The sequence below is a fragment of the Phalacrocorax aristotelis genome, chromosome 3 (assembly GCF_949628215.1).
Source record: "Phalacrocorax aristotelis chromosome 3, bGulAri2.1, whole genome shotgun sequence".
Classification (NCBI taxonomy): Eukaryota; Metazoa; Chordata; class Aves; order Suliformes; family Phalacrocoracidae; genus Phalacrocorax; species Phalacrocorax aristotelis.
In genome coordinates this window covers 125,526,322-125,551,477 of record NC_134278.1, presented here as the reverse complement: position 1 = coordinate 125,551,477, position 25,156 = coordinate 125,526,322, and the positions used below count along the sequence as shown (strand labels likewise).

At 40.3% G+C, this 25,156-nt stretch overlaps 1 protein-coding gene across 2 annotated transcripts in view; it reads left to right on the top strand.

Annotated features, from left to right (window-relative positions):
• The window catches only part of MAP3K21 (mitogen-activated protein kinase kinase kinase 21), a 43,984-nt gene extending 31,210 nt beyond the window's left edge, over positions 1 to 12,774 (top strand). The window contains exons 6-11 of one of the 2 annotated variants that reach the window (XM_075089479.1): positions 453 to 575; positions 3,192 to 3,308; positions 3,860 to 4,010; positions 5,074 to 5,168; positions 7,674 to 8,459; positions 9,528 to 12,774. In XM_075089479.1, the coding sequence (XP_074945580.1) occupies positions 453 to 575; positions 3,192 to 3,308; positions 3,860 to 4,010; positions 5,074 to 5,168; positions 7,674 to 8,459; positions 9,528 to 9,952 (1,697 nt within the window). In that variant the 3' untranslated portion in view covers positions 9,953 to 12,774. The remainder of the gene's footprint in view (positions 1 to 452; positions 576 to 3,191; positions 3,309 to 3,859; positions 4,011 to 5,073; positions 5,169 to 7,673; positions 8,460 to 9,527) is intronic. The other variant, XM_075089480.1, reaches the window with a different exon arrangement.
• The last annotated feature ends 12,382 nt before the right edge of the window (positions 12,775 to 25,156 follow it).

Genomic DNA, 25,156 nt, shown 5'->3' with positions numbered 1-25,156 from the left:
ATGTTGATAGATGTGACCTCTTTGTTAATGCTACTTTTTATGATGTATATGAATTATGTATTAAAAAAAGGCAATTCTGATTGCCATGAATTGATTTGGGATGAAATATTGAGATTTTTCTTTTCCCCTGTGACAACCAACAAGATTGAAAAACAGTTTGTGATGTGGATGTGTCTCAGTTTGGGTCCGTTTGGACTTACCTGCTTTTGTTGGTGTTACTGCAAACCTATCATATAGTGCCTGTGAAGGTGTGAAATCTTGCCTCAATATTTAAATTGTTGCTTTAAGAGTTAGAGTTTGTCAGTGTGTTTAGTGTGAACGTCTCTTACGCTATCAAGTATAATTCATTATATAGCTTTAATTGTTTCAAGAAGTACAGCAGTATAATCTCCTGAAGATTTGATTTTTTTTTTAATTTAGAACATTAAAACTGATTTGTTTTACTCTTGTAGACTTCCAGCACAAAATAACAGTGCAGGCATCGCCCCATCTGGATAAGAGGAGGAGTTTAAACAGTAACAGCTCTAGTCCATCGAGTAGCCCCACAATAATTCCTCGTCTTCGAGCTATACAACGTAAGTCTCCACCATTTCTGTTTGCTCATTTGGTCAATAGAGACTGTTTGTTCCATATACTCATTGAAACAGTGTTGGATTCCAAGCACATTTCTGTCTGAGTTCCAGGTCCCTTAACTTGTTCTAACGTTTGCAACTTGTTCTTTGATGGGAGGGATAATCTTGCTAAAATGCTAACTAATTTTCAGTAATTCAGAATGATTGTTAATGCTTTAAACCATATCTTTCCTTAACAATTCATTGTTTTATCCCAGTTTGCAAATGAGTTCCTGAAGAATCAAATTTTATAATGGCAAAAGGCAAACCATCACACTTAGAACTCATATAAGATGGAAAACCAGTTTTCTATTAGGTATTGGAGTTGATAAAGGAAATCAGTTATGGAGTATCAAAAAAAGAAAAAAAGGGGATGGGAGGTAGAATAATGGAGTCGTGAGATGGAAAGGCTAACGAATCAGCCAGCAGCCCAGCTTGCTTATTGCAAAAGGGAAGCAAGCTTTGAGCCACTGCAAAAGCAGAAGAAAATAAAGAAGAAAGCTTGCTTCAGGTTTTTTTGAAAACGAGAGAAAGAAACAGAAATAAAATTGTGGGTATGCATGTAGGCCTACATTATTCCATGTATGCTGATGACAGAAGGGAAGGTGTGTTCATGCTTACGTAGTGGAGGTGTACCATGAATATGGAAGAAAACTGGTCATATTTATATCTGATCATTCCTGCATTTATATTTGGAACCGACATATGTAGTGATAGAAAACGATTCCTACAGGATTCCCTGCTTGCATTTGTGCTGTCTGATCTATTGTGCAAAGCGGATTGTCTGATTGTCCATAGTCAATGTGGAATGCTTTGTGAGACAAAAAAAACCTCTAGTTTCTCTCTCTTTATGAAATCAGTGGAACCCGTTCCAGCTGATTGCTTATGGGTGGTGACTATCTTCTCTTGTAAGGGTAGTCACCTCTGAAGGAAATGACTTCAGAATCTGGCTTTATCAGATATAAACAAGGAGGAGGGGAAATGAAAATGCATGGGGATTTTCTTTCTGCATACTGTTCTGTAGCTAGTTTAATTTTTTTGTTCTTTTTAAACCAAATTGAAACTTTGTTTAAAATTTGGGTAGAAACCAGATCTCTCATCTCCTTTGGAATACCTCTGCCTTCTGACATTCTTGTCATTATTAACATCTGAAGGAGAAGTGGTGTCTTTTGTGGCAGTAACTTCATTTGTTTGAACTGTAACTGCTTCAGTTCCCTGGGCAAAGACTATTACTACTCATATGTTGTGGATAAAGGAGAGAGGTGGGCAAACCCTACCTTACTTTCCTTAATGAAAAGTTGAGATGAAAGGAAAATCACATCAAGTCTTTTTCAGAAGGTAGCTGACACAGTGTCTGTCTTGACAATGGTTTCCCAACCTCAAACCGTGTGGTGGGTGTTTTGGTTGGTTTTTTTTACTGCAGAAAGGTAAGAAAGGTTTTTCTTAGTAAAATGTCATAATTGCCTGTAAACAATACTGTTTCATTTTATCTTTGATTCTCTTTGCTCTCTGTGGAAATGCTTGGAAATGAAACAAGTGTCAGGTATTGGCATGATTCTGAAAACTTGAGTTTGGTTTGGGTTTTTTTTCCCAAATGCATAGCCTTAGGTAAGCTATAGCAGTGCCACTCCTTGTGTGTGTGCTAAGTGCCACTGGGGATTTTTCTTTTATTTTTTTCTTTTATTTGAGCAGGCATTTGTATTTGTAGGACTAGAACATACATGACAACATAAAGGCTCTCCTTTAAAAGTACTCTTCTGTTCATAAGTTTGGATCCCTAGGCTTTACCTAAAAGCTTATCAGATCTCTCAGGAGTATCTAGCTGAAACAGTTCAGCTTCCACACCCATCTGCACCTGTGCAAAATAAATTCTCTTTCCCACAATAATGTTTTATCTTGATTTAACTTCAAAGTGTCTTTGTTTCAAGAAGACTTGCTCAAATACAGGTCATTTGAACAGGCGTATCTAATAATTAGTTACTTGATTGCTTCACTTTGTCAAGAGCTAAACTAGCTTCCAAATCTAAAAGCTTTTAAGTTAAAATAAAAATATAGTTAATTGTAAATCTTGTTACTAAAACAAACTAGGAGGAAAACTAGTAATATATATTCTAGAGGTTCTGGAATGTGGTTGAAAATGGGATTGTAAAGAAGGCGAGTAGACTGTTGTTCTACAGGGGAAGCTGTGCTGGCATAAAGGTGTTCGGTGAGGCAGGAGGAGAGTGCTGTGCAGTGCAGGAGGGGCAGAACCATGGGCATGTAAATGCCACCTCATTTATGATGCTGTTATAACTGGCTAAGTTGTTTTTTCTCTTGGGTCTCTTGACCACAGCTATAAGCACACTAAGTTGATAGCAAGTTACTTTTCCAGATAGTCATATACAAAAAATCTACTTGCCTGGGTCTGGTCCTAAAAAGAGGACCCTCTAAACCTTATAGTAAAAACCCTCTATCAAAAATGCTTAATGCCTTTATAGATCTGGACTTTATGACCCAAAGATAAAAATATAAGGGAAACAGTTCAGTTTCTAAAATCAGCTTGACTAAGATCTCTGCTACATTCTCTTAATTTTTCCTCAGTGATTCCCAAAACAGATACACACACAACTAACGGCCGAAGAAACAGTGTATATGTGTACCAGCAAGATGTAGATATCACAAGTGAATATGAACTTCCCAGTGGGGTTATGAAAAAAGGCAAGATTTCATTATGTTCCGAAGGTGCTGGTTCTGTATAATTTAACGATGGAGACAGTGACAGACTAAGCATTTAATGAAGGTTTAGACGCTTTAAAAGTATGACTTGTTTTGGGTGAGTGAGAAAGAAAATGTTAATCACTGTCACAATTGGAATATTCAGTTTCGTCTGATACCAGTTGTTCCACAGCATATATTTTCTTCACTGGAATTTAAGTGCTCAGTCTAACTCACTTGTCTGAATTACCTAAATAGAAGGTTCTCAGTTAAAGGAAGCATGGAAAATATGATTGGTTTGCTGCTTTATCTTTAATTTGGGTCTCTTGTCAGCTCATAAATTATTTTTTCTTGCTTGCTCATCTTTTTGGATCAGTGTAGTTTGTGTGGTGGTTTTTGTAAAAGAAAAAAAAAATCTCAAATTATGTCTACTCCTCGTTGTGTTACTGTGTCAAAATGGTTTTGCAGTGGCAAAAATCAGTTAGCTATTTTGTGTTTAGAAACACTATTTATGTGTGTGGTTTTTTGTTTGTGTTCTTAAATCCAATCTCTAGTAACTTCAGATGAAAGCAACAGAACTTGGGGAAGGAGCACAACTTACCAACAAGAAGAGTTTGAAGATGTGAAGAGAAGTTTTAAAAAGAGAGGGTGTACATGGGGACCAAGTTCAGTTCAAACAAAGGATCGTGCAGATTGTAAGGACAAGTATGTCTACTACATTTTGTTTGCTGGTAATACTAAGTGTTCTTGGTAACTGAATCACTACCATTAGTGAGTGAGAGAAGTTCTGCAGTCTCTAGTTAGAGCTAAAACTTAGTCCTACCTTTTAATTAATTTAGGAATTACATTAATAATGAGTAGCTCACACACAGACTTGAGGATAAAATGCTTGCTTATCTTAAGGTTTTAGTGACTCTTATCTATTATCCTTTATCTCTGGTTTATGAGACTTGGAACATGCTGGGGTGCCAAGCTACTAATGCATACCAGGCACTCATGGCCTGTCTATCCTTCTTGCCCTTCCTCAGATTGACTTGAGGAACTGCAAGCATGGTCCCCCATGGGCACGTCTGCTATGATTAAATAAGACTGATTTTGCATACGTGAAGCACAATTTACACCAGCAACGTCATTTATGCTGGCAAACACAGGGTGAAAGGGTTCTAAAAATCAGTTGGACACCTTCACTTTCAGATTATTTTTAGTGGTTGCTCAAAACTGGAGATTAGCAGCTCTTCTGAAGTAAGAGATCCTTTTCCTTGTCCCTTCTAGTATATATAATTATCTACAGTGCCTTTTTTGATTTTTTTTTTTCCTTGGTAAAGACATCCGCGCATTTACCTGTGACAGTAGTTGGTTTCAGACCATCTACTGAAACTGGTTTTACGATACTTTGGTTTAAAGTCACTATGTTTATTAAATTTCCAATATTCACATCATTTCTTCGACACAGTGAAACTTGTTCAGGTTTTCACCAACTTTTGTTCTTCAATAGGTAGTCAAGGCCCATTTTTCATTGGCTTTCTTTCTAGGCCTGTAGTTTTCATCTTATAAGGAATACCTGATAAAAGGCATGTATCAATTTATAATCATATGACTTTGTGCTATTATAGACAATTTTTTTACCTTTGCAATGCTTAACTGTTTTCAAGTTGCGTACTACCTGTTTCTAGTTTTTTTAAAAAAAGAGACATTTTAGTAATTTTCTGTCAGAGTGTATGTAAGCGTGGTATTGTCTGTAATGTCAAAATAACTATTCTTATTTCAGAATAAGACCCCTTTCAGATGGCAGCAACCCTTGGTCAACCCTTCTAATGAAAAATCAGAAGGGTGTCCCCTTAGCTTCACTATTTGTGGACCAAGGTAAGAGCTGTTTTTGAAAAAGTGGAAGTTGCCATATAACGGCATTAAGTCTGCCTCCAGTGTCATAAATTGTCTTGCTTGAATTTCCCAAGGATTATGCAGATTATTAGAGTAGTCATGTTACAAATCATCTTCCTGTGCAAAAAAAAAAAGTATTGAAAAATGCAAATGATAACACCTTTATATTTCCAGCATTAGCAGCTAAAAAATATACATGGTGTGTGAGCAGTCCCACAGAGATCTTTTTTCCCCCATGTTTCTGAGTTGCAGGCTGATCTGTATGAGGTCTGCAGTCACTGCTTTTTAGCATCTTTTAAAAAGAAATATCTAAATCAGTAATTGTCTTGTCATTTAAATGTTCATTAATGACTTTTATTGTTAGTGGGCTCTGCATAGTTGTTTAAAAAAGTGCATGGTTGCTTAAAAACCTGTACACCCTGATGTATTCCCAGATATTAGTTCCCTGTTTTTTTTAAAATGAGACTTATTCTCTAAATTTTCAAGAAAAAATGCGTAGATTTCAAATCTTAAAGATGTTCAGGCAGCATCTTGGGATTTACAGGTAAATCACAAGCGAGAACGTATCTAATCCTCTTGGGATCAGGAACGTAACAGCTGTATGTTGCTTTTTATGTCCATTACTATAATGTGCTGTGGCTATACAATATTCATAATAGCTTTCAAACTTGCACACATATTCTATACTACAGATGCTCTTATTTAAGAAAATTAAGTTACAGTGTCAGGAAAAAAAGGGTGATATCCGTTGGTGTCCAAACCAGCGGCTAGATTTATGCCAGCTGGAAGAGGAAATGGTAAACTGCTTGGACACTTCCCTGCCCCATCCCCCCAGGAAAAAGGCATTTTCATCTTCATGTATACTGGTAGAGATAAAAATCAAGCCTTCAGAAATAGTAATTTTATAGATTCATTAGCTTACTACTAAACCTCTACATATGGATATAAACTATACAAGTTTACATATTTGCATTTCAAATATTACTGTGTTTATTCTGTAGCATTCTGTAGTTTATAGTAGAATAACAATTTGTCATTAGGTGTTAGATGTGTTGCGATCCGCTGTTGGGATGAACAATTTGGCAGAGGTTAAATCCCCTTGCTTTCCAACCAGCCTCAGATAATTCTGGGAGGTTGGGGGCGGCTGGGCTTAACTTCTGATTAACTCCAATGTGTTACCGTGACTAGGTCCCTGTTACATTCTCGGAAACAGAATTAAGACTCAAAACAGAGTCAAGTGCCAACTCACTTTATTTGGCCAGAAATAGATACAGGAGAGAAAAGCAAAGAAAGAGAGAAGAAAAAAAAAAAAGGTGAAAAAGGGAACAAGAGAGAGAGAGTGGGACTGTTGTGATAGCTGTCACCACAGATCTGCGGCAGTCTGTCCGGTCCAGGTGGGGAGTCCAGGCGTCTGATGCATCTTTGAAGCCGGTAGAGGGGGGGATGTTCCAGAACGCGCCTCCGTCATCTCTGCTGGTTTCCCCTTTTATAAGGCTGCTCTCTTGCATAGTCAGTAACTGTTCTGCACACCCCTGCCTCCCACTCAGTGGTGGGGCGCATGCCCAGTACTGTTGCTAGAAGGTGCTTGAAAGTTCTGGAGGGTCCAAGCCCCCCCCATACGTTGCCAGTCGGCCTTGGGCCCGGCCGTGTGCGCGGAGGACGAGTACTCCGAGATAACGGGGTGCACATTCCTACCGGCTCGACCTTGGTGATTAAACCGTTCTGTCAGCTGCCACAGTGATCAGGCTTTAGTAGTGAAACTTGCCTGCCAACAATGTTGAGACAAGTTTCTAGTCCCTGACAAGATGTCATATTTACTTCTTACTCCAGACTACCATGGCCTAATGAATTAATCAGAAAAATTTCTAGTAACTCACTGGATTTTGGAACACGGCTTATTTGAAAGTGCTGTAAAGAATGTGTTTCAGATCTTATCTGGCGGCTCGTGTATAGTAAATCCACACACAGAAGTATTTTCCATGTTATTTGAAAAGCACTACCAAAGTGTTGCAAATCCTCAAATATCACAGAAAATGCAAAGGCAGTATCTGTTTTTCAGCTGTGTTGAGTGCATAAAGGTTGGGAGATACATTATGCCTCTCTTAAAATAAAGGTAAGTCTTTCAGATGTGGAAAACATAATTTGTTTACAGTTAACTTTTATACTCAGGAAAATATTCCTGAGTATATTCTGCAAGTTGCTTCTGATAGAGATTGCATTTGAGTTGCTAAAAAGATGAAGTTGTAGCAAAATGGCACTTCCGCTATATTAAAGAGTATCAAGAGCATGAAGAGGTTTAGGCTTAGGATGTGTTTCTGAATCTTACAACATGAGTCTCTGAGCTTCTAATGGTACCTAAACGGGGCGTACAGTATACCTCAGAATTAATGCTTGTGCAAGTGAAAGGAAACGATGGTGTACACATGCAGACATGCAATAGCAAAATCGTTGAATTGCAATCCTAACGTGTACTTTAATGTTTTATAGGTGTGTGTACTGACAAGAAACTTTTCCCTGAAGGTTTGGACAGTAAAAGACCAAAGCCAATTAAGTTGCCAAATCAGGCCTATATTAATCTACCTCTTTGGAAAGATGATCAGGGAGAGAATACGGTAGAACATGAGAGCTTTGAAGACGGAACTTCTGCTAGTTCTACAAATAGTACTCCTCAAATGACACCTACAAACAGTCTGAGCAGGACGCTGCAGAAAAAGAAGACTGATTCAGTGCTGTATGGGTGTGCTGTCCTCCTTGCATCTGTTGCCCTGGGCTTAGATGTCAGAGAGCTGAACAAATTGCAGGGCCCAGATGAACTCTTGCCTAAAGATGAGAAGAAGAAGCGTGATGGAATATTTCAGCGTGCTTCAAAATTTCGCAGGAGTGCCAGCCCTGCAAGACTGCAGTCCAAGAAAGAGGAAGCAAGTATTCCATCCCTAAATCCAGCTGCAAATACTGTGAATCTTCTCTCTATGCCCTCCAGTTCCACAAAATGCCTGCTTCAGTCTGACAGTGAAGAAGCATTCGCAAGCACTGTGCTTGGTGATTGTGGTCCACATAGTTCCGCTTATGACTTTTCATCCGAAACTTCTGAAAGTAAGAGAGAACAGAGGATACAGCTGACTCCTAACACAGTTTCTATACGATTAAAAAATCAGCCTTTTAATCTGTGTCTGAAACAAGAATCTGAAAACATGCCAAATGATTCCTCGGTGAAGCTAAATATATTGGGTCACAGACGAACCTTATCAGATGGGAATAATTTTCAGACCACAGGTAGGTAATTATGAACTTAAAATGTAGGTGATTTTTAAGTATAGTAAACAGAAAATGTACGGAAACTAACCATTCACTAATGAGTTGCTGAGTTTTTTGTTACACTATTATGTGTTAGTTGAGCCACCATAACTGTGGGTAAGCCCTCTGTGTCTGAACCCTGAGTAAACAACCTGCTCTTGGAGTATTATCCTGTTAGGAGTATGGGTATGGAGATTTAAGGGGAAGAGATGGTTTGTTTTAAGGCAATATCTATTTTTCTCGGCTAATTCAAAAACAGATGCCCCTGGTCTTTTCATGTTGGTGAGAACCTGCTTTTTGTGAAACATAAAAGGTTAGCGTTATGGCTGAAATAAACTGAGACTGTCAGGTGCACGCATCACGTAGTTGTGGACTTCCTGATACTGAGAGTACTCTTGTTTAATATAGTTTCACAGACTGCCTAGGTCAGTGATTAAGCATCATCTTAGTACTGCACATTTATTAACTTCAAGAAAAACAAGTCTCGTAAGTTTTTATTTGCTTGTTTGACGTAGAAGTTGTATCGTATGTTCCATGAATCCTTAAGTTAAGCTGTAGATAAAAATCTAAGTTGAAAAAATGGTCTTCAAGTCTAGTTTCCTTATAAATGGATAACTTAATGATTAATGGGGTTTTGAAAAGAAGTTTTAAATTTCAGTACTGGTGTTCTATGATGGCTTAAATGTAATATTCTTCATGGTGTTTTATGCGCGCATGTAATTACTCATAATAACTGGACAAATTTGTGGGGCTTTAATATTCATCTGGTTACTGGGTGGTTAATGCTTTCTCTATATATCACTTTTGTAGCAGTAAAAACCAAACTGTTTTGCATCTACACTCTCTGCTAGAGGCCATAACTGTTGTTTGAGCACTGCTGGGTTCTCCCCTAAGAGGTTCCCACACAAATGTACAAGCCTCTTAATTTTTCTGGTGGAAAAAAAAACCCACTAGTGTTTCTGGCAACTCCGTTTTCCAAATGGCAAAGAAATCAAGAAGTTGCATGGTTTAAATTGTCTTTTTTGTTTGGCCTTTCCTTCCCCCTAGCTAATGGATTTGCTTCAACCAATGATGTCTCTGTGGTACCAGTTCTGTCCGTTACTGGAAGTCTGCACTCTCCATCTGTCCAACAAGGAAGCAATCACTGTAGTGTTTCAACTGAAAAGCAAAGCACTGTCAATACTATCGCAAGGCCTCGACCTTCTTCTGTGAGAAGTAAAATTGATGCATGGCAGATTATTCCATGTATTGTTAAACCAAACTCTAAAGACACTGAATATTTAGAGGGCAATGTAGATCCAGATGTTAACTCCTCGCCGGATACGGAGGAAAGAACTAACTGCCACATGCCCTCATTACTTGATATTGATGTGGAAGGTCAAAACAGAGACTGTACTGTGCCTTTATGTAGAATGAAGAGCAAAACTTGTCGGCCGTCTATATATGAACTGGAGAGAGAGTTTCTGTCATGAGTGCCTTTCGTTTTAAAAATATTTCTTTTTAAAGGGGAACAAATATAAAATTCTTGTCCATCTAATGCTTTGTGCTGCTGTTTTCTGATGTACTGTGACAAATAGTACCAAAATCATTATAATGGGCAGCTAATGAAGCAAGTGCAGTAGGTGCCTTTTCAAATGTTTCTTGGAATACCAGCTAGTAACTCTAAAAGCACAATCCTGCAAAATAGCGTTCTAGGTGAGCTTTGTAAACATATTTTGAATGACTAAAGTAACACACCCACCTCCCTCTGCAGTTTTCTTTAGGTTTGAGGGTTTTTGCTAGAAATTTAAGTTTTGCACATTGTGGAAATGAATGACATACAGCGAGGCTGTGTTCCGTCAAGAAGAGTTTCGCCTGAGAAGTGGTTCTCTGCAGCTTGCCCCTGTGGCCTGTAGAATTAGGCAGGGTGGTGCAGGAGGCTCTGTTCACTCCTCATTAAGTAGCTGGTTACTTTCTGCATTTGATACTGAAATTGGTTAAGGACCAGAAGCTGAATTTGCAGTCTTTGCCCTTGGTTTTTGTGAGAACTTTCAACTGTGTGCATTAGTTTCACCAGAAAGTTACACTGCTTGTATGAACACATAGGTTTCAGCCACCTTATCGATTTGAGAGGGTAAACTCTAGTGTTGCGATTGGATTAAAGGTATTTGACATACTTTATAATGTGAAGCAACATTCCTTGTAAGTAAGGATACACTGGAATGTAAATATTTGTACTCCTAACCTTTTGAAGACTACCGTGTTTGCACTGAAAACAATATTCTTGGTCTGGAATTTTTTGTTTCTGGTGGAGGGGTTTGCCCCCTTGTTTTTTAAACTCTTCTGCACCTAGTATTGAGGAAAAATGATGGGTTTTAAGGATGATTGGTTTTAGTTTTAAGTGAGCCAATGGTGCGTTTTTACTGCGCTCAACTTTTAAAACTGCAATAATTGAATATTAAATCTTTCAGTATAATCTCTGCAGCTTTTCTTCCTAAAGTTACTACTGAGTGCCCAGCTATTCATATTTAGGAACTAAAGGACAGAAGCAGATATGCTTGACCAGTTTTCAGTGATGGAAAGATTCCAGATTATTCCAAGTAGTTAACTGAGGAGGGAGGAACGTTAACCTTGATAACATGGATAGTTTAATTTTTTTACAGTATAAGTGATTAAATAAAAGCAAATGTACAGTATACTTTCCCCAATGAAAGCGTTTCTAGAATTAAAGGAGCATCTCTCATATTCCAGTATTTGAAGTCCTAATTTTGAATATCATTTGACATTTAAATAGTCTTCATAAACAAAACTAGATAATGTTAGAATAAAACTACTCTGTTCCCATCAGAACACTGTTTTGTTGAGGCCTTTGTTTTAAATATTTTCTTCTCCTTTGCTCTGGGGTCTGGGAGTTCAGTTGTCACATAGAATGCACAATTGCTTAAAGCTTCAAAACCAAGGGATTAAAAAAAGTTTCTGTTCTAAGACTGGTATGCAGTTCAGTGGCTACCTTGAGGATGACAGGCGTACAGGATACACGAGGATACATACAAAATCATGAAGTTTTAATCACACAGAGCAGAACACAGAAAATGCAGCTTCCCAGCTCTCAAAGTAAAAATAGAAAAGGATTTCCTTAAATTATTGGTTTACCAAAAGTAAAGACGTAACCACTAGTTGTCTGTAAAACTAAATGCCTGTGTAGCAGATTACTAAGTTATTACATTTTGTTCAAACCTGCTTCTATTTCAGTATTCTTAGTTCTTTGTCACCATGATTCAAGTTGCATACTGTTCTTTGGGGTTTTTTTGAAACTTGAATTTCATCAGAACACTTTAATAGAGGAAGTCTATTCCAGTTTTAATACAAAACGTTTTCATAAAGTCGATTAGGTAATGCACATGGATCAAATTTTAAGTATAGCTTGACAGCAGATTCCTCCTCAAGGCTTGATTAGAATTTTGGAGCATTATGATGTATATTTCAACTCTTTCTTGATCAATTATTCCTATGTAATAGAAAAAAGGAGTTGATTTTGTTACATGTTTCTGAAGAAAGTATCTCTGGCTTTCTACAGGAAAATCTCAGGTGCTCAAGTATTTTGACTTGTAAACTTCTGTTAAGTTCTGTACTTTTAAGGTTTATGTAATTTTACATGTTGAATTTTGCACCCTGTGTTTTGTAATCAATAGTATCAGCATAAAAAGAAGCCCTTTGTGAGCTCTATTGTTTTCACTGATCACTGACTTATCTCTCTTGTAATTAAACAGATTTCTATTCCTGTTCAGTGGATAATCCCCATAAGAGAGGGACATATGATATGACCAGCCCAGTACATTGTAACTAATTTAGGAGTTCATATTCCACTCTTATTCTGAGACAGTTTAGGTAAGCCATCTCAAATATTTCTCTAACGCGATGCAGGGGTTTTTTAAGCTATAGTCTATAGTGCTTTATCATTGTTGTTATGGTTTAAAATTATAGGCCAGTCTTCACTGAAATTAAAAAGAGAAAAAGAAAAAATTATTGCAATCGTGGTTTCACAGTCTGTATTTCACTTGTCACCAGAAAGAGAAACTTCCTATAAAGGTATGGTAATCTGGTATGCATTAAGTGATCTGTCTTGGTTAAAAGTATATTTATTTCAATGTAGGTTAATATCCTGACCAAATAATAAATTATGTTGATTGTTTTAGCACAAAACTGAAGGTGCTTACACTACAAAGATTGAGATAAACACTTGACATGCTGTTTTACAAAACCTGATGATTTAAATGTTTTTATTTAAAAAAATAAATGTATTGTAGCTGCTGTATTGCAAAGTGACCTGAATTTTCTTGAAAAAATATATTTTAATGCTTTCTTAACATGTACAAAGGAGTTCTCTGGTGAATAACCAGGAACTATTGACTATGGCCAGCCTGTTCTTGGAAAAATAGAATGTAATTGTTACTTTAAGATTAATTATCCAGCACAGTAATGTGAATGTTCCTGTAATTTGTTGCAATTGATGTGGGCAGAAACATATGGTATAAGCTTGCTCTTTCTTTCATGTGACCATAATCTGTCTTTTGATGCTTTTACAATGTTGGCTGGGTATCTTAGAGGAGGTAGAGCAGTGGATATAAATAAATTCTGCATCTGATTCAGATCAAGAATACAGGTAAGGAATAACATATTTCTCTTGTGGGGTTTTGGAGGGGGGAGGGTTTACTGGTGTTTGTGTTTGGGGGGCTTTGGTACTTTGGTTTTTTATTTGGTTGGGGGGTTTTTAGGCAAATGAAGCCTAAGTATCATGGTATTTTCTAGCACCTTCTTTTGTGAACTTCCCTTTTTTCTTCCTCCATCATGCCATGGGCGCATTAGCCCATCTTTCAGAAGGAGAGGAGGAAGTATCCATTTGCAACAGGCAAGATACAGCAAAGTCTCCAGTGGCGCAGTGAAATTCAAAGCTGTAAGCCCAATCTTATCAAGACGTACCTGCATAGAGCTTTCAGTGAGGCTGGCTAGATAACAGATATTTACATGGCCTGTGACAGCCAGCATCGAGCCCACATTATAAACCAAGCTGCCCAAGCAGTGTATTTTATCCACAATGTTATAATGGTAATATTAAGGTCTGCATACAAGTGTGTGGTAATAGAAAAGATCCCATTCTCACTAGCTACCTCCCTTTTTAATGTAACTAGTCAGAACACTACAGTGCATGCATTATGAGCAGCTAATGAGATGCTTATCTAGTACATTTTTTGATGGAAGTTGAGGGTGTTTAACATTGCAGTATTAGGTATTCTAAATGTAGGCCAGAATCCTTGCAAATGTGTAATGGATTTCTCACTGAACATAAGTGAAAATGAGCAAACCAAATATGAGTTAGTCATCTCTCTACTGTTAGAAATCCAGTATCTTCTATGGTCTAACCAAATATGAGTTAGTCATCTCTATACTGTTAGAAATCCAGTATCCTCTATGGTCTAGCTAGTTTGATAAAATAGATTTCTTTTAACCAAAATAAATGGGTTTTGTTCTAATAGGCTGGAGGATAGATCCAGAGAGCTATGCAGGTAAGATAGTTTTACTTCTCTATTTCACAGAATCACAGGGTCATGTGTGCTAGAAGAGACCTCTGGAGATGAAACAGTCCAATCCCCTCTGCTAGAGCAGGTTGCCCAAGGCCGTGTCCAGTTGAGTTTTGAGTGTCTCCACAAATGGAGGCTCCACAGCTTCTCTGGGCCATTTGTTCCGGTGTTTGACCACCCTCACAATAGAAACATTTTCTCATGTTCGGATCAAATTTCCTGGTTTTTCTTAGTTTGTGCCCATTGCCTCTTGTCCTGTCCTTGGACACTGCTGAGAAGAGTCTGGCTCCCTCTTCGTTCCCCCTTATCAGCTACTTATAAACAATAAGGTTTTCCTGGAGCCTTTTCTTCCAGGCTAAAGAGTCCCATCTCTCTCAGCCTTTCCACATATGAAAGCTGCTGCAGCCCTTTAATTGTCTTTGTGGCCCTGCAGTGGATTTGTTCCAATAAGTCCATATCTATCTTGCACTGGGGAGCCCAGAACTGTACCCAGCACTCCAGGTGTGGCCTCACCAGTGCTGACTGGCAGAGAAGGATAACCTTCCTCAACCTGCTGGCGATGCTCCTGGTGCAGAATACCTTTGGCCTTCTTTGATGTAAGGACCCGTTGCTGGCTTATGTTGTCTACCAGGATCCTCTGGTCCTTTTCTGCAAAGCTGCTTCACAGATGGTTGGCCCCCAGTGTGTACTGGTGTATGGGGTTGTTCTTCCCCAAGAGCATTTCCACTTCATTAAATTCCTCTAAGCCCAATTTTCCAGCCTGTCCAGGTATCTCTGAATGGCAGTACAACTGTCTAGTGCATCAGCCACTCCTCACAGTTCTGTGTCATCTGCAAACTTGCTGAGAATACACCCTGTCCCAGCATCCAGGTCATTAATGGAGATGATGAACAGTATTGCCCCTAGTATCAATCCCTGGGGTACTCCGCTGGTGACATGGTGACATTTAAGCAAGTTGTATTTAATACCATCTCATATTTTATTCATGTCATGTAAAATAGCTTTCCTAGGTGACTTAGGTTATTGCTATTCTTCAATTACTTTCAAAGGCACTTTTCCCCACTTCAAAAATAAAGGCATAATGAACATTCTCACATCTAGGCTTTAGTGAATTGCTTCCAGCACTTGAGATCTGGCATCAGGATGGCCAAGTTTGCTGCTGCTTAATGTAACAGCTCATATCTGTTAAAAATCTGTACAGTTTGCTTTAAAAGCAGAGTTATGAATTCAGCCTGGGTGACTGAACTAGTCAAACTTCAGTCAAACATCAGATTTGGTGTTACTCCTTTGAGTGATCATTAATACGGAGACTTGAGCTCTGTGCCACTGCTAAATAGACTTTTTAAAAACATTTGTATTGTATCTGAGAACATCGGCCTTCCCTCCCACCACGCCAAAGTATGCAGTTACAGGGATGGACAACTTGAATCTCTGGTGGCTGCTGAAGACACGTGTCAATACTCTGGTCTCCAAAGGGGAGAGGGAGAGGACACAACAATGAACTCAGCAGAAAGCTGTTAATGCGTCTCCAAAGAAAGGTGCCCAACACAGCCATGCCTACAGTAGCTGCTGAGTTCTTTGCATGCCAGAGAGTTTACATAAGTGCTGTGTTGCCCTTTCTCTCTGCCAAGAGTTTAGATATACCTAGCTAAGGTCTTTGATGTAGTAGTAGTCACTATGAATAGTCTAGCCATCTGAGGGCCTGCCAATTGGTATGAAAGCAGGTGGGAGTCTGCGTATTTGGGGCCCAGGAGAAAACAGAAAGGGCTATTCATTCCCCTCACTGTTTTGCAAATCACTTGAATATTTCAGAAGTTTCTAAACTCCCTTTTATGGCAGACAGGATTAGTCAATAATATTTTACAAAGCCTTTTTGCTCTCTGCTACTTTCCAGCCTGAAAGTGATGTTTGTTCCTTGTGTTAGATGCCACTTACTCTGCATTTGAGCTGTTTTGAGTGCTACAAGGGCATTGCCAGAGTGTGCAGAGATGCAGTTAGAAAAGCAAAAGCCCAACTCGAATTGAAACTGGCTGTAGATGTGAAAAATAGCAAGAAAGGTTTCTTAAGGTATGTCAACCATTAGCAGAAAAAGAAGGAAAACATAGGCCCACTGTTAAATGGAAAAGGAGAGTCAATCACCAATGATGCTGAAAAGGCAGAGGTCTTCAACACCTTCTTCACCTCTGTCTTTACCAACACTGTTGGGTCCCAGACTTTGGGAACGAAATTGCTGGTTGATCCAAACACCGGCCCACCATCAGTGAAGGAAGAGTTAGTACACGAATTACGACAGGAGCTTGACCCCTTCAAATCAATGGGCCCTGACGCCATCCACCTGAGGGTGTTGAGAGAGCTGGCTGACTTCATTGCAAGGCCACTCTCCGTAATCTTCGAGAATTCATAGAGAACAGGGGATGTCCCAGAGGACTGGAGGAAGGCAAATGTTACCCCTGTCTACAAGAAAGGCTCGAGGGGGGAGCCAGGTAACTATAGGCTCATCAGCCTTACTTCAATCCCTGGGAAAGTTATGGAATGAATCCTCCTGGGGGCCATCACAGGTCACTTGAAGCACGTGATTGGGAAAAGCCTACATGGCTTCACTAAAGGCAGATCGTGCTTGACAAACCTGGTGGCCTTCTATGACAAAGTGACTTGCCTGGTTGACACGGGGTGGGCAGTTGACATTGTCTACCTGGACTTCTCCAAGGCCTTTGATATGGTCCCCCACAGTCTCCTCCTGGAGAAATTGATGTGTTATGGCCTAGACAAGTGGTCTGTCCAGTGGGTGCGGAACTGGCTGACAGGCTGCACCCAAAGGGTGGTGATAGATAGCTTCTTTTCCAAGTGGCAACCTGTCACAAGTGGGGTCCCCCAGGGATCAATATTGGGCCCAGTGTTACTCAATATCTTTATAAGTGATCTGGATAATGGCATCAAGTGTAGCCTGGTGAATTTTGCTGATGACACCAAATTGAGTGGGGAAGCAGACACTCCAGAAGGAGAGCTGCTCTGCAGGGAGATCTGGATAGGCTGGAAGAGTAGGCCAGCAAGAACCTTATGAAGTTCAACAAGGACAAGTGTAAGGTCGTGCACCTGGGAAAACATAATCCAGGAGTGCAGCACAGACTGGGATCTGCCTGGCTGGAGAGCAGCTCTGTGGAAAGGGACCTGGGGGTCCTGGTGGACAGGAAGCTCAACATGAGTGAACAGTGTGCTGCTGCGGCCAAGAAGGCCAACAGGATGCTGGGTTGCATCAAAAAGGGCATCGCCAGCAGAGATAAAGAAGTCATTATCCTGCTTTACTCAGCGCTTGTCAGGCCACACCTGGAGTCCTGTGTACAGTTCTGGTCCCCGCTATACAAAAAGGATGTGGACAGGCTGGAAGGGGTCCAGAGAAGGGCCACTAAGATGATCAGAGGACTGGGAAGCTGCCATACGAGGATAGGCTGGGAGAGCTGGGTTTGTTCAGCCTTGAGAAAAGGAGGCTCAGAGGGGATCTCCTCCCCATGTACCAGTACTTAAGGGGTAGTTACAAAGAAGATGGAGACTCCCTTTTTACAAGGAGTCCCATGGAGAGGACAAGGGGGAATGGACACAAGTTGCTCTTGGGGATATTCCAGTTGGACCCCAGAGGAAAATTTTTCACAGTGAGGACAGTCACCATTGGAATAATCTCCCCAGGGAAGGGGTTGACTCGGCCACGTTGGACACCTTCAAGAGTCATCTGGACAGGGTGCTGGGCCATCTTGTCTAGACTGTGCTCTTCCTAGAAAGGTTGGACTAGATGGTCCCTGAGGTCCGTTCCAACCTGGGATTCTGGGATTCTGTGAGTGTGTGTCTCCTGAGAGGAGAGTGCTGGAAAATCTCTTGCAGGGTATTCAACCACAGGGAATCCACTTCTGCTCCAGGAGTGGCCTGCATGTGGCCAGATGTTGCCTTGACTCTGTTGTTGGGGAAATGAGTGTGCATCTCCTTTAGTGCACATGCCACCTGAAATGTTTAAGGCAGAAATGATAATGGTGCTTCTATCAGCTACTGTAGTTATCATCAGAGTGCTTACTTTTCTCACTGTAGAACCCCTGAAATTATTCACGTAGGTGGCTCTGGTCTTGATAGTGGAAGTTTTCATCACGAAGGCCCTGATTCCTTTTTCTGTGTGATGCTGCTACTTGACATCTGTCTTGGGGACCGTGACAGAAACACCCTAGTTTACTCACAAAAAATACTTGTTAGACAGATGTTTGTGGGCAAGGGAATAGCCTTGTCTTATTTTTTATTGTACCTTAGCTAATTTAGACCCACCGAAACTGTATCCTCTAGGTGCTTTTTCAGGCTTGGGTTTTATTTTTTTACTGTGGTTGCTTTTCTCTGATCAAGCAAACTATGTTGGTTTACAGAACCAGACCATTAAGAAGAACACCTGTACTGTCGTTATCTGTAGCTGTAAGATGTAAAGAACGGATACTGTTTATGGTGACATCACATTGGATAACTATGTAAGGCATACTAAAAGTGTCATAGCATGGGGTCATCATTTATAATCACTTTAGCAACTTTGGGGAACTTTACAGAATATAGGCTTCTCTCCAGCCTGCAGAGCTGCCATGTGGTATTGTTTCCACAGCTGTAGTAAGGAAGTCACAGTATATTGAGAAGAAAATTGTGCCCAAGACCATTCGTTTTTTAAAATGGTTGCTCTGATTCTCTTCCAGAAAGCCAGGGGCACTCTTTGTGTTTGCACATTATGTGCTTGTAGATACTAAAAGAGAGATTTTCTTGTAGCTGTAAATATATTAAAAAAAAATCCAACTATATATATTCATCCTATATAGACATTTATACAGTGCTTTTTATCAGAGGAGTACCTTCAGCAATATCTGTTGGAGCACATATAAGCCAGACCCCTCTATTTGGCCCACATAGAGCTAGAGAGGAGGAGCGTTGCCCATTTCTCTTCCTTCAAAATCCTGAAATTCTTAAAAGGTTCTAAAGTAAAAGGGTAAAAAATAGGAGTATAACTGATGGATTTTTCTGAATACCTGTGGAAGTCAGGATAGGATGAGGCGGGGTTACAGTTGGAAAGAAGCCTAAGTAGGAAAGTTTTGTCTCAACTTTCTCCTTTTCTATATAGTCTAATCTAAGTTTGTATCGCTGCTAACAGTGAAAAAGCCAGGAGATCCTGTATTCCACAAAAGCCTTCATTGTAAGATAAAGTACACTAAAAATAACAGTTCAGGACTGAGCGTGAGAAGCAATGAGGTTAATGAAATACACATACTGTGTATGGACATCTATAAATACCTAAATCTTGTAATGCAAGCCGATTAGCTTTTCTCCTTGGAAAGGATCTCGAAGGATCAAAACTGGAAAGTATTGGTTCACCATGGTGTAACAGACAGCAAAAGGTACAACGGAGACCAGTTGTATTACAGTTTACTTATCACCCCTATCACCCCTTTCCATTTGCAGTTACAGCGTGGTTGAACCTTGAATTCACATTGTAGATGATGTCAAAAGATGTCCTGCAGATTTCTTCTGATGTTGTTCAGGGTGTGTGGACCACCATAGTTGCTACAGAGAGAGGCAGGAAAATGAGTTCTCTCCTTGCTCTCTGCTCTAGTGGATGTAGGCAAAGCATCACTCTCGACACAGATCTGTTCTTTCTCACAAGTGTAGCTGTGTTTCCTGGGTCTTTTTCCTCACCTGATTCTCTGAAGCCTGTTTCTGCCTCTTTCTGGAGGTACACCCAGAGACTTGGTTCAGGGCTTCTTAGGATGGATTGATCCCATAGATCAATCAAGTTTCATCTAACAGCTCTGTTTCTGTGGCAGGAGGCACCACCAAGATGATTGCTTATTTTCTCTTTTTAACAGTGACCCACTGTTGTAAAAACACCTCAGTGTGCAGCAGGTCTCCTGTGTTTACAGACACGTGTAACCATCAGAAAGAAAAAAAAATAACTTGTGGTCTACTGTTCTTCACCACTGCTCGTAATTCAGCGGCTGGTGCAATGAAGGGTTGTTTTCCACTGTTAGATGTGCTGGTGGGCTCAGAAAGGAGGTTTAAGGTAATTGTTCTGAGGAAAGCTAGAGTATGGTTTTAGCAGAGACAGCTATCCTGTTTCCCAAGGGCCTCATTTTGTCAAACCTGCTAGAGTAACCAGTGCCATCTCCTCACCGCTGTCCATTCACAGATAGGATGCTTGACATGTTGATGCTTGTTGGTTAAGGAATAAAAACTTGATCCTTTAGAATACACCGCAGAAGAATTTTATAGCTGTCCATTGCCAAGCATTGTTAAGCGGGTAGTTTTCCACTGTTTTGTAAACCCAGTTTTTTACAGCCCTGGCTTGGCTGGTGCTCCAAGAGCGTGGCTCCTCCGTAAACCAAGTACTTACTGCAATAAGAAACGAACAGATTGTTTCTGTCCTTATTGCTGACAGTCCCTTGGTTTATTGTATTCCACCTAATTTTTTTTTTTGTTTACTAGGGTAAACCGTACAATTCATTCAACCTTTCCTCCTGAATACCTTCCTAGAAATCAGATCCCTCTCTGGGCTTTCTATTGCATTCACAGTTTGGGAGGGAGGCAAAGCTGTGTCCAGAAATCTCCAGCTGAGACCTTACTTGCATCATCTGTGGCAGTGCCAAAAGCCTTGTCGTGGTCAAAATACATCTGCTGCTTCTCCTGTTGCCAGAAGCCTCGTTGTCCTGTCTTAAAAAGAAATTAGGTTAATTTGTCAAGTCTTGTCGAACACTTAGTAGCTGTTACTTGTCATCTTTGAGGTGCTTTCAAAAGGGTCCTGATTGTCTTTTCAAACATTTGAAGGAAAATTGAAGGTGAGCCAGCTAGTTTGTAATGTACCACCTCCATACAAACAAACAAACAAACAAAAATCAAAAATCAAAACAGCAGCATCTGTTCTTTCCAGTCTTCTGCCATCCTGTGGTTCTTAGAAATGACTGCTCTCGGCGTATCTGCTTCAGAACGAAATTCATCAAACCCAGCTAGCTAGTCATGGGTTTTTTTCCGCACTTACTAAGCTTTCTCTAGACTGCTTTTTACCTACTTAGGTTGAAGTCTTACCTTTACTTGTTGGTCTTAATTGTGCTAGTCACTGTTTAACATCTGATAATTTTGCAAAAGATTGATGCAAATCAGATAATACTCCTGACTTCTTGGCATCAACTAATGAGGTGATGGCTTGCCTGCCTGCCGGGAATTGGATCACCACTTTACTTGTGGGTTTCTGTTTGTTTATTTGTTTTTATTACTCCTGTATTTATAATATGACCTATTTTGAGGTTTTCCTTCCAATTTCATCTCATTATGTTTCCATGGATTCTTGCTTGTACTTTTAAACTTCTTTTTCTACAGCCATTTGCCTTGTATTTGATATCAATAAAGCATTCACAATTTACCCAAGTCAGTGGTCTCCTATAGCTGCTTCTTTCTCACATGGAAATAGTTTGAAGCCATGCCCTTGATCCAAAGTTTCTAACTCATTTTTCCCCTTACATTTTTCAGCCTTTACTCAAGTCCTTCAGGTACTGAAGTCTAGTTTTCTCAGCTTGGGGAAGGGAGATTGAGGAGTGTTGCCTTTTGAAAGAAGTTCACGGGTTTTTCAACACCTGTAGTTCTTCCTATATTTTGAACTACTGAGCAAGCATGTGAATCTTTGATAAATAAAGCAACATTTCCACCTACTTCCTATTTTTTAATAAGCTTTGTCTTCTGTGATTTGTTTTCTGCTCATGATACTTCCCATAGATTATGTTAATTGACTCATAATCTTGGTCGTTTTATTAAGACTTTCAGCTCTTCCTTATCCTTACTGTGGTTTTATACAACCATCTAAGACTAGTTTCATACACTCTTCTCTCTTCCTGCTTTACTGTGGCCATATTTATAAATACATGTGTCTCCTAATTTTTAGGTTGATGTCCAAGTTGACTTATTTTCCTGTGTGCCTTTGTCCACTGCCCCATTCAATCCTTATTTAAAATCTTCCTCACTAGGTTAAGAAATCAATGTGCTAGATGGAGTATTTGTCTAAGAGCTTGTCTAGGTAGGCTTGTCCCCAGAGGTGTTTGATATCAAAGAGTTAAAAACACTGTATCTAAGCGTTATCAGTTCAGTGACCTCTCCCATGCCACTTTCAACAATAATTAACAGTGCTGTTCCAAGGAAGATTTGAAAAATGTGCCGAGGTAATTGCACTGGATCAATGCAGCCAATTTAGTTTGCATTTGAGGCTATAAAATTCGAGTACTTCAGGAGCTCTACAAATTTTATAGGAGGACCGCTGGACTTCAGCTTCTGAAAACTTTTACTGACATATGATTAAAATAAATGCTGTGTTTTTACTTTGTGACATATTTTGTCTTGAAAAGGTAACATTGAACAGAATCTTCTAAAAGAGCTTTACTTTTCTGTTGGTTTTTTTGTTGGTTTCTTTTTTTTTCAGTGCAATGAGTTCAGCAGGAAACTTGTAGCTACAGCCAGTACAAACTGGAGGTTAGACCCCGGTTCCAGGACAAGCTTGGCATTTGATCTTGGGCAAGTCGCTTAACTTCTTTGGAGCTTACCCTGTAGCTCTGGTGTGTAAGATGAGCACAATGATTTCATCCTTTTCTGTAAAGCACTTGAGAGCTGTGAAGAAAGGCACCGTGTTTCAGTGGTAAACAACTTCTGCGGCAGAGTTAAGGCATTAACTTCACACACAAAGAGGAGCTCTAACTCTTAGCCTGGGAACTGAATACACTGCAGCTGTACATACTTCTCTTTCAAAGCACAGGTTCCCTGCAAGTTAAACTTTAACTTTGGTAAGGAATAATTCCAATAACAGCTGGCTGCAATGATTTAACCAGTAATTGCCATATTAGGGAAATAATTACACAAAGTTTAGTGGGTTTTTTTTAAAAGATTCTAATGGTTGGTCAAAGCTATTAAAACTTAGCACTGGTTTCCTGTTGCATGCAACAAATACTGTTACATTGTTCTTCCACACCCTAAATTCATCAGGAGACTGGGTATTTTCCTTTGTCTGAATAAAATTTCAACATATTCAATATCAACATATCAATATTTCAGTAACAGCTGCTTAATACTACTCTTAAAGCTGCGTTATCTGATTGCTTTCTATTTATGACGGGGCAGCGAATATGCAAATATTCCCTAAAGGAGAATGACGATACTGCTTATTGGCCCAAATGTCAGGATAAGGTTCCTCATGCTCCTCTTCACAGTAACATTCTCTCTTGGAACTGCTCCATCTTCACCTTGGAGATAAGATGTAATAAATTAATGCGATACATAAGGATGAGGAAGGAGAAGAGTTACTCCATAAATTAGATTTAGGCATCTGACTTTTATATAGAGTGTGGACTGGAAGAAGAGTGAGCTCTGAATGGGTCTCTGGAGGCTCAGTCAATGGTATAGAAAGCCTTGACTCATAAATGAGCTACAGAAATTGAATGCCTAAAGTTATACTGTAAATCTCATCTCCCTAAAATACAGATTGCGCAGTAGTGCATTGCAGAGCTAGTGGGAGAAAAGGTTCATCACTACCAGCATTCACCACCGCAGTATCTGCATGCTTTAAGGGTATGAATATGAGATATGTCAATAAAGTTGAAAGAATGTGTGGTTTAAAGCCTCCAGCTTCAAATTCCAGAAGAAAGCAGTTGATGGAAGAACCGCACAGCAGCAGCAAGTGATGCCAAGAGTCAGTTCTTTAAACAAGCCAAAAATGTAGTTCTCTGCCTGTGAAGCTAAGCACCTAGAAAAGCTGAGGAGGTGTTTCCTACAAAGGCTCTACTGATTAATAGTGACCTTTTTGTTATCTTTACTCCTGAGTGTGCAACCTTCAGCGTTACTGTGGCTGTAGCCTGCCTGCCATGTGTGTACACAATTGGTGGGATGCTCGCAAGCAACCAGGGACCTGTAGGAAGTCACAGCCAGTCCCTTTTGTTTCAATGATGTATTGCTTTTAGTTTTAGAAGCAGAGCTGGTTGGGACTTTTCAATAATACCGTCTTGACAAAAGAAAAACAAAACTGTGAAAGCCAAAACTTTTTGTCAAACTGTGGTTTTGATAACTGGTTTATCCTTTGCCTATGTCTGGGATCCCAAAGATTTCTCATCACTGAGAAGTTCTAAGCTTCTTTATTAAGCTAGAAGTCCTAAAGGGACACCTTGTATTTACTTGAGCTTCATGTATCATAGAATCATAGAATCGTTAAGGTTGGAAAAGACCCTTAAGATCATCGAGTCCAACCGCTAACCTGTTACTGCCAAGTCCATCACTAAACCATATCCTCAAGCACCACGTCTACCCTTCTTTTAAATACCTCCACGGATGGAGACTCAATCACCTCCCTGGGCAGCCTCTGCCAATGTTTGACAACCCTTTTCAGTGAAGAACTTTTTCCTAATATCCAACCTAAACTTCCCTGGCGCAGCTTGAGGCCATTTCCTCTCGTCCTATCACTTATTACTAGGGAGAAGAGGCCAACCCCGCCTCACTTCAACCTCCTTTCAGGCAGCTGCAGAGAGCAATAAGGTCTCCCCTCAGCCTCCTCTTCTCCAGGCTAAACCCCCCCAGCTCCCTCAGCCGCCCCCCAGCACACTTGTGCTCCAGACCCTGCCCCAGCCCCGCTGCCCTTCTCTGGACACGCTCCAGCCCCTCAAGGGCCTTCTTGGAGTGAGGGGCACAAAACTGAACACAGGATTTGAGGTGGGGCCTCCCCAGGGCCGAGCACAGGGGCCCCATCCCTGCCCCTGCTCCTGCTGGCCACACCAGTGCTGACACAAGCCTGGGTGCTGGTAGCCTCCTTGGCCACCTGGGCACTGTTGGCTCATGCCCAGCCGGCTGTCAGCCAGCACCCCCAGGGCCTTCTCCTCCAGGCAGCTCTCCAGCCACTCCTCCCCAGGCCCGGAGCATTGCCTGGGGTTGTTGTGGCCCAAGTGCAGGACCCGGCACTTGGCCTTGTTGAATCTCATACCGTTGGCTCCAGCCCAACGACCCAGCCTGTCCAGGTCCCTCTGTAGGGCCTTCCTGCCCTCCAGCAGATCAACACTTCCACCCAGCTTGGTGTCATCAGCAAACTTACTGAGG